The sequence below is a fragment of the Argentina silus genome (genome assembly GCF_951799395.1).
Source record: "Argentina silus genome assembly, chromosome: 17".
NCBI lineage: Eukaryota > Metazoa > Chordata > Actinopteri > Argentiniformes > Argentinidae > Argentina > Argentina silus.
In genome coordinates this window covers 18320143-18330142 of record NC_139671.1, presented here as the reverse complement: position 1 = coordinate 18330142, position 10000 = coordinate 18320143, and the positions used below count along the sequence as shown (strand labels likewise).

Here is a 10000-nt window from a genome sequence, read left to right as displayed (position 1 = left end):
TTCAAGCTGTGAATCTCCTGTTCTACCACATCCCAAAGGTGTTCAATTGGATTCAGATCCGGTGACTGGGAAGGCCACTGAAGAACACTGAACTCATTGTCATGTTCTTGAAACCAGTTTGAGACGACTTTTGCTTTGTGACATGGTGCATTATCATGCTGGAAGTAGCCATTAGAAGATGGGTAAATTGTGGCCATGAAAGGATGCACATGGTCAGCAACAATACTCAAATAGGCTGTGGCATTCAAGCGATGATTGATTGGTATTAACAGGCCCAAAGTGTGCATGAAGTGTATGTCTGCTGCAGAAAATTAATTTCCACTTGGAGAGTGTAACGCTACGCTACTCTACCCTACCCTATCTTACCCTACTCTAGCCTACCTTACCCTACTCTACTCTATCTTGCCCTACTCTACCCTATCTTACCCTACTCTACTCTACCTTACCCTACTCTACTCTACCTTACCCTACTCTATCTTACCCTACCCTACTCTACCTTACCCTACTCTACCGTACCCTACTCTACTCTATCTTACCCTACTCTACTCTACCGTACCCTACTCTACTCTACCTTACCCTACTCTATCTTACCCTACTCTACTCTACCGTACCCTACTCTACCGTACCCTACCCTACTCTATCTTACCCTACTCTATCTTACCCTACTCTACTCTACCGTACCCTACTCTACCGTACCCTACCCTACTCTATCTTACCCTACTCTATCTTACCCTACTCTACTCTACCGTACCCTACTCTACTCTACCTTACCCAACTCTACCTTACCCTACTCTACTCTACCTTACCCAACTCCACTCTACTCTACTCTACTCTACCCTGATGACCAGATCTAGGGTCAAATCACATTAAGATGATGATGATATCTATAGAAATAGAGTAGAAAAGACATGGATCTCAAATCAATGGGATTTCTTTGTATTAAACCATGCATCACAAGACAATGACCCACAATGTGTCCATTCTGCTAATTCCATTTTCAATGTTTTTTTGGGGTTTTTTTTGCTTTAAAGTTTCAAAAGTTGCATATATTGTAAGAATCACGCTCCAAACAAGTCTATGATTGATTCCTATGAAATATGAAGCAAGTCTCATGAAGTTTGAGTCAAGTTAAACTCTGAGCTGAGTAAGGCTGATGTGAGATGTAGTCATTATTTTTAATCATGATTCGGAAGCCTCGGAGCGCCGATAGCCTTCACCGAGCGCTGGTTCCGATGATTACGGCCAATCGTACGCCGGACGCGATTCGAAATAATCACACTCCACTTCGACGCCTGCTCTGGGACAGAAAATTGCCCGGTTGAACGCCCCCCCCCCCCCCCACACACACACACACACAATCTGCACTGCTCTGATCGATATTGAGCCATTTCAGTAATGGCGGTGCAGTTAAAAAGAAATTAAGAGAATTATTATCTATCTCTGTCCGTGGCCACGGCCCCAAGGCTGGAGGGTGAGCTAGGCATCTATCAGAGACCCGCTTCACGCTGTCTGGGCTGGCCTCAACACACAGGAATACGCACAGACACACACACACACACACACACACACACACACACACACAATATGTGCGCACACACTCTGTCTCTGTCGCTCTGCTCTGCTATCCCTCTCTTCCTGCCCTTCTATACCTCTCTCTCTCTCTGTGTCTCTCTCTCTCTCTCTCTCTGTGTCTCTCCCTCTCTCTCTCTCTGCATCTCTCTCTCTCTCATCAAAATGCAAAACAAAAATGATCCATCAACAATGACATTTAAACCTTTAAAGATTTGTTTTTCTTTTTTTTTCTCAAATTTGGGAAAGTCGTTTCCTCTCATTTATTTGTAATTGTCACATTTCATGCGGAAGTGGAGAGCTCTGTCTCAGCTTCGTCCTCCCTGGGCGGCCATGTTTGTTCTGTGTCCGCCCTTTTCATTGGCACTAACTTTGTACATGGTCAAGGTTTTTCCTTGGTTTGTGATGGGGGTCCCAAACGAAGGAAGGAAGGTTGTCTCTTTAGGACCAGAGAGCACTCTGTGTGTTTGGCTCTGGGCTTGTGTCTCCCAACACAGAAGGTGATGTCATTTTGTTTGGAGAGTGTGTTAATGTACTGTTTATTACTGTTTCGTCTTATAGGCACGAGAGAGAGAGGGAGAGAGAGAGAGAGAGAGAGGGAGACGGGGGGAGGGAGGGGGAGGGGGAGAGAGAGAGGGAGGGGGCGAGAGAGAGAGTGAGAGAGAGAAAGAGAGGGAGACGGGGGGAGGGGGGAGGGAGAGGGAGGGAGGGAGAGAGAGAGGGGGGATGGAGAGTAAGAGAGAGAGAGAGAGAGAGAGAGAGAGCGAAAGAGAGAGAGAGAGAGCGAAAGCAGGGGAAGACATTGGGACTTGACGACCCGCTCGTTCAGCACTTTCTCATTCAGGAGTTGAGGATTTGCTGATTAGATTCTTCAGGGCTGGGTTTTATACCGAATAACTAAATAAAACGTGATGGGGGGGGGGGGGGGGGGGGAGATAAAGACTGCCACCAGCAACAAAATTTGAATAATTGCTGTTTCCTGTACATGTAGAGTCTACACTTTAGTGTATAGAACACTTGATTAGGAACACTATACTAATACTGGGTAGGGCCTCCCTTTATTAGAACACTATACTAATACTGGGTAGGGCCTCCCTTTATTAGAACACTATACTAATACTGGGTAGGGCCTCCCTTTATTAGAACACTATACTAATACTGGGTAGGGCCACCCTTTATTAGAACACTATACTAATACTGGGTAGGGCCTCCCTTTATTAGAACACTATACTAATACTGGGTAGGGCCACCCTTTATTAGAACACTATACTAATACTGGGTAGGGCCTCCCTTTATTACAACACTATACTAATACTAGGTAGGGCCTCCCTTTATTAGAACACTATACTAATACTGGGTAATACTCCCTTTATTAGGAACACTATACTAATACTGGGTAGGGCCTCCCTTTATTAGGAACACTATACTAATACTGGGTAGGGCCTCCCTTTATTACAACACTATACTAATACTGGGTAGGGCCCTTTGCTCTCAAAACAGCTTAAATTCTTCGTGCCATTGATTCCACAAGATGTTGGAAACATTCCTTTGATATTCTGGTCCATGATGACATGATTGCATCACGCAATTCCTGCAGATTTTTCAGGTGCACTTTCAAGCTGTGAATCTCCCGTTCTACCACATCCCAAAGGTGTTCTATTGGATTCAGATCCAGTGACTGGGAAGGCCGCTGAAGAACACTGAACTCATTGTCATGTTCATGAAACCAGTTTGAGATGACTTTTGCTTTGTGACATGGTGCATTATCATACTGGAAGTAGCCATTAGAAGATGGGTAAATTGTGGCCATGAAGGGATGCACATGGTCAGCAACAATACTCAAATAGACTGTGGCATTCAAGAGATGATTGATTGGTATTATTAAACATTCCCCACACCATTCCACCACCTCCACCATGAGAAGGTGTGCAGGTGTTCCTAATAAAGTGTTCAGTGAGTGTATGTGTGTGTGTGTGTGTGTGTGTGTGTGTGTGTGAGTCGCTGGCTGATTAGCGATCACTAAAGGGTTTTTCATTAGTCCTTCCCTGGGCACCAGACAACAAAGGCATACACTATCTCGTAAAGATTAGCTAATAATCTCTAGGAGCCTTTTCCTCTCTCTCTCTAAAATACATTCTACAGCCTTCTAAAGCCTAGGATGATTGTCCTTTACCCAGTATGCTGCACACACTAACATACACTCTCACACACTCTCTCTCTCTCTCTCTCTCTCTCCTTTGTCTTCTCCCTCTTTGTTTCATCCCCCCTCTCCATCCCTCCATCCATCTCTCCCCCACCCTTACCTACCACCCCTCAGTCACCCCCACCTTCATCCCTTCATCCCTCCATCCCTTCCTCCCTCTATCCATTTGTGTTAAGAATCTGGCACAACATACAACAGTACAGTCCTGCAGTGCATAATGTGTGCTTCACATTTTCACGTCCCAGATTTCATTTCTCAGTGACTGCAGCACGATGACGTCCTGGCCTTTCAAGCACACTAGACGGCCACTCACACTGGCTTTGACTATTAGCTAGTATGGAAGTACGCAACTTCAAATCCAGCCTGTACAGACCTCTCCCTCTCTATGCGCCCTACACTGAAGGGTACCTACTCCTACGCCTACTAAAATAGTATGGAAGTATGTGACCTCAAACACTGCCAGTCTTTCCCCCTTTTTTTGTTTCACTTTAAAGGGATAGTTCACTGTAAAATCTCATTTGCAGGATTAACCACGTACTGTACCTTCACTTGCAATTCCGCGTCTTCCAACGTAATGGAAGTTGATGGCACCCGCTCACTTACCTGGCAAAGTCCACCCTCTTGTTTATTTATTAAACTTATTAAATTCTTATTCCTCTCACCCCACTACCCCCCCTGTACTAACCCTACCCTAGAGACCTCTTCACCCCCACTACCCCCCTGTACAAGTTCTCTCCTGTTATTTATATACAAAATTTAAAAAAAGGCTTGTGGCATTGCGACTGCCAATGGCCCCTGGTGTGAACATTGATTACTTTGTCTTATGATTACTGTTGGATAGATGATTCACTTACTTAAACAAATGTATTTCTTGTAAGTCGCTTTGGATAAAGGCGTCTGCTAAATGCCGTAAATGTAAAACTTATTCGCTTGCATTATATTAGAAAATGCGTCTGCTGCAAGCTGGCTAAATAACCAGAATAAGGGCTACAAACGTGTCTAGGTGTACAGACTGGAGTGAAGTCATGTGGTACATCACAGGAATCCGATTTTCTTTGTTTGATTATGTTAATTAACATGGGGGGAGGGGAGGGGAGGGGGGGATAAACACAAATGTGTCTACAATCGAGCTATGGAAGCTACTTGGGAGGGCAGAGCTCCTAGTCAGAACATCACAGATCTCATACGTGTCAATCATAACCTGCAGATCAGCGCAGTGTAGCTCTCCCTAGCAACCACAATTCACGCACATCCGACTGTTGAGGGAACAACCCCTTTAAAGTGATAGTTCACTGTTTTAAACATGATAGTCACATGGTTCTTTACCCTGAAAGTAGGCCGGGGGCCAGGAGAAACTGTCACCCATGGTTCAGAGTTGTTTAAATAGCCACTGCTAACTTTAGCTCACTTTAACCACCGCTAACAAACAAAATTATGGTCATGACTAAAAAAAAAAAAACATTTTAACATTCGTGAGCAAATCACCTCAAAGTAACTTGGATGAACCATGGATTACAGCTTCTCCTGGCCCATGACCTTTCAACGCCAGGAACCATCTGACTATAAGATTTCAAACCGTGAACGGTCCCTTTAAATGGTGCACTGGTACCTGCTGAAGTCCACTATGGCCAGCAGCTCCTGTCTCTTCCTGTTCTCCACCTCCCTCTTCCTGTCCAGCTCTTCCTCTGCAGACAGGAAGTCCTCATAGGGGACCTCGTCTATGTCCAGGTCCCCGGGGAGGATGAATCTGTGGGAGACAGGAGTGTGTGTGTGTGATCAGAATCAGAATTCTTTTATTTGGCCAAGTATATTTGCACATACAGGAAATTGACTTGGTGAGGTTGGTGCATGGGACATAAAAAACAAATAGCAAATATTGACAAGAAAGCAAATATTGACAAGAAGTGAGTGTGTGTGTGTGTGTGTGTGTGTGTGTGTGTGTGTGTGTGTGTGTGTGTGTGTACTGGGCAGATTAGCTGATATTGATCACAACAACATCAGTTTGTAAATATGATTTGCCCAGCACATGGCTCAAATTAAACGCCCCTCTCAAAGGAGAAGATTCACGTTCTCGTCTTTTGCCACAGATAAATATGTGTTTGGCAAATATTTGTCATTAATTTCTGTGTGAGAAGTAGAGGTGGATGAGTATGTTAACAAACTACATGACTGAAGAGTTTATGTGGGAGTGTGTATGTGTCATCGACAGAGGTTCCTCACTGTGTGTGTGTGTGTGTGTGTGTGTGTGTGTGTGCTTATGTGATTATGTAACTATGCATGTGTGTGTGTGTGTGTGTGTGTGTCTGTCTGTCCTGTGAAACTATATATAATGTAAACATGATTTCCCAATGTACGCAGAATCCCCACCTGCCCCTGTCTTCTCCGTTGCCGATGGCGATGAGAGCCTCCAGGTCTGTGCCCTTGAGGCCGTACTGCAGCAGCTCCTTGGCAGCGTCCACGTTTTCCGGGACACGCTCCACACACTCATGAAGAACCCAGGATCGCTTACGGATCTTACTCTGGAGGAGGAGGGGGGGGGGGGGCGTCAACTATTGGTGGAAAGTAGTGTACTCTTACACTTATAGATAGACTGTGGTGCACTCAGACACACACACACACACACACACAGACACAGACACAGACATAGACACAGACACAGACACAGACACAGAGTAACAAACGTAGATAAAGACACAGACAGACAGACAAACAAACATAGATAAAGACATACACAGACAGACACACACAGACACAGAGTAAAAACATAGATAAAGACACAGACAGACAGACATACAGACACAGACACAGAGTAAAAACATAGATAAAGACACAGACAGACACACACACACACACACACGTACCAGGTAGTCCTGTATGGATGCGATGCTGACAGTGCTCTTCCTCCACTGCCTCTGGTAGACCAGGTCAGAGTCCAGCCCATAGGCCTGGGCCAGGGACAACGCCTCACCATACTCCTCACTGTCAATCTGAAGGACACACACACCATCACCATCATCATCACCATCACCACCATCATTATCATTATCATCATCATCATCACCACCATCATCATCATCATCTTCATCACCACCATCATCATCATGACCATCACCATCATCCTCTTCTTCCTCCTCCTCCTTGCCATCATCATCATCGTCATCATCCTCCTACTCCTCCTCTGAAAAGTCTTTTTGGCATCAACATTTATTCAATGTCCCAGATATTATTACTTTCAACAGAAGATCATGACTTCTGTTCAGTGTGAGTCTGTTCGCCTGTCTACCATATGCGCGCGCGTGTGCGTGTGTGTGTGTCTGTCTGTCTGTCTACCGTATGTGTGTGCCTGTCTGTCTACTGTATGTGTGTGTGTGTGTGGTGTGTGTGTGTGTATGCGCGTGCCTGTCTACCGTATGTGTGTGTGTGTGTGTCTACCCTGTGTGTGTGTGTGTGTCTACCCTATGTGTGTGTGTGTGTGTGTGTGTGTGTGTGTGTGTGTGTGTGAGTGAGTGTCTACCCTATGTGCGTGGGCGTACAGGGAAAAAACACATTAGCATGGCTGTGCCGCTGCTTCAAGGCAATAACCGTCCCACTCAATAAACCAACCGTGGAAGGACTTCAAAAACTATTTCCTATTTTTCGCTGGAATCAACTCATAAAAAGTGTTTAGTACCAGCTGCCAATGCCCTTCTCACAGGAGACGACTGTTGCGGCACTCTTTTGTATTACCGCCCTCTTAAAAGCAGAGGACCCGACAGGAGAGAATGACTGGGAAGCGAACGTCTACCTGCTCCAGCTCGTTAACACCGCTGAACACTTTTGCCATGCTGAACGGGCCACAAACCTCCCTACGAAGCACCTCCACTATAAACCCCCTAGGGAACTTCTGGAGTGGGTCTATGGTTAGAGTGTGTGTGTGTGTGTGTGTGTGTGTGTGTGTGTGTGTGTGAGTGAGTGAGTGAGTATGTGTGTGTGTGTGTGTGTGTGTGTGGGTGGAGAGAGAGAGAGAGAGTGAGAGTGTGTGTGTGTAAACTACAAACCTACGCAAAAGCAGCAGCTGCATCCAGACAAAGGAGAGGGCTTACACACACACACACACGCACGCACGCACGCACGCACGCAGAGCCATGCCCGGGAAGTGGAGACAAGTAGCGTGAATGCAAGTAGAGTATTCACCGTGTTCCGCAGAGATAATGGTGATTGATGATGATTATAATTCGTAACGTTTAATAAGGATGATGATGGTGATGATGGATGATAGCTAATGACAATGATAAATCATAAATGTTCTAACTTCTGAACACAGCAGAGTGGACAGGGTTCTCTCTCTCTCCTCTGTTTGATGGAGAATGTTGTCTGTGCTGCACTTCTGCAGTGACAGCAGTAATACTTTTGTGTCGGTTTGTACAGATCCGAGAGCATTGAGGAAAATGTAAATTCATGCGGCCTCGTTGAAAAATGCACAGCGTATTCATCAACACTTCACTTCTCTCACTTCAGCCCGGCGACTGTGGCGGAGTTCGCCAGCGAGCAACTTTTCATCCGGAGCGCTTGCACCTTTGGTTACATTCCCGGACTTGTACGGCATGCAGGTTTATAAATGATCGTGCGACGCGCAACGTCTATCTGTATATCACATGATCTGTCGCGGAGGGACTCGTTGTTGTGTTGTAAACCTTTTTGCGTATTGGATTTTCATGACGTTTATGATAGGTCGTCCGACGTCCAACATATTTCACAGGATTTTCCCGCCATGCGGGGAGGCAAAGCGGTTTCGCGGCGTCGTGACTACCGTTACGTGGTGCCGTGACTCGTATCCGCATCTAAGAACGTTTTATCGACGTATCTCTGACCACCGACATCAAACGATGGCTAACGTTCGTCTTCCCGGAACGCACCTTCCTCTGGTAGAGTTCCTCGGGCGTGGTTGAACGGAGGCTGACCAGCCGGTAGCTCTTGACCACGGTGCGGGGCCGTTTGCGCGGCGGGGCGAAACGTTCCATCTCCGTCACGTAGTACAGGCCCTGCTTGACGTAGCTGAAGTAGCGCGCCTTGGCCGAGGACTCCTCGTCCTCGTCCGAGTCCCCGTCCTCTCCCTCCTCGTCCTCGCTGCTGGTGCTCATGTTGCTCTCCAGACGACCACGCTTCTGGGCCAGTCTCACCTCACACTGGGGGGGGGGGGGGAGAGAGGAAGAGGGAGGGAGGAGGGAGGAGGGAGGGGGAAGGAGGGAGAGAGGTCAAGTTTCAAGTTTATTTGAGTCGTAAAAGTGCATTTCATTCCTTGGCCCGTCTCTGTTTGTGTGTGCCTCTGTGTGTGTGTGTGTGTGTGTGTGTGTGTGTGTGTGTGTGTCGACAGGGTCACAACACACTTCACACTGAGATGAATACACGCCCACGCAGGACAGTAGTGAAAGATAGAGGTCAAAAGCGGTTGAGAAGGAGAGAGAGAGGGGAGGAGAGAGAGAGAGAGATAGAGAAAGAGAGAGAGAGAGAAAGAGAGAGAAAGAGAGAGAGAGAGAGAGAGAGAGAGAGAGAGAGCACACATGTTATTAAAGTGCTTGGTGGAGGGGAGAGAAGGGAAGTGATTTGTGTATGAGCACTGGCATGGCCTCAGCAGGGACTGATGGAAACGACTCTCATACAGACTGTTGGTGAGAAGGATGAGGGTGTGTGTGTGTGTGTGTGTGTGTGTGTGTGTGTGTGTGTGTGTGTGTGTGTGTGTGTGTGTTGCATTTGCTTTCAGCCAGAGCTACCTCTCTATATGAGATTCTGCTTTATCAAGATCTTATGAGATCAGTGATCCCGAAATGAAGGGTAAAAAAACAAACAAGTATGTTTATTTTTTGTTGGCCTATTATATAAAGGTCAAGTGCACTGTGTGGCAAAATCCTCTCTCTCCCTCTCCCTCTCCCTCTCTCCGCCACTTTGTACTTAGATATTTATCTGATAGACTCAGCAGGGATTAAAACATTCCACCTCTCCTCACATGCTCTCTCTCTCTCCTCTCATGCTCTTCTCTCCTCTCTTCTGTTCTACTATTGATGCTGCTGGATCTGGCAGCCAGAGCCTACACACACACACACACACACACACACACACACACACACACACGTTTCCCTCCTCAGCTGTATACCAGAGCAAGCTGCAGTGAGCTCCAGAAAGCTTGGGGCCCATCAGACGATGGCGGGGGGGTATGCAACATTTAGCAGCCCTATAACATTTAGCAGTCTG

At 46.5% G+C, this 10000-nt stretch overlaps 1 protein-coding gene across 1 annotated transcript in view; it reads right to left on the bottom strand.

Annotated features, from left to right (window-relative positions):
- nbas (NBAS subunit of NRZ tethering complex) overlaps positions 1-10000 on the bottom strand; it is a 138181-nt gene that overhangs the window by 111539 nt on the left and 16642 nt on the right. The window contains 4 exon segments of the mRNA XM_083689392.1: positions 5382-5519; positions 6140-6291; positions 6634-6759; positions 8668-8937. Of these exon segments, the coding sequence (XP_083545518.1) occupies positions 5382-5519; positions 6140-6291; positions 6634-6759; positions 8668-8937 (686 nt within the window).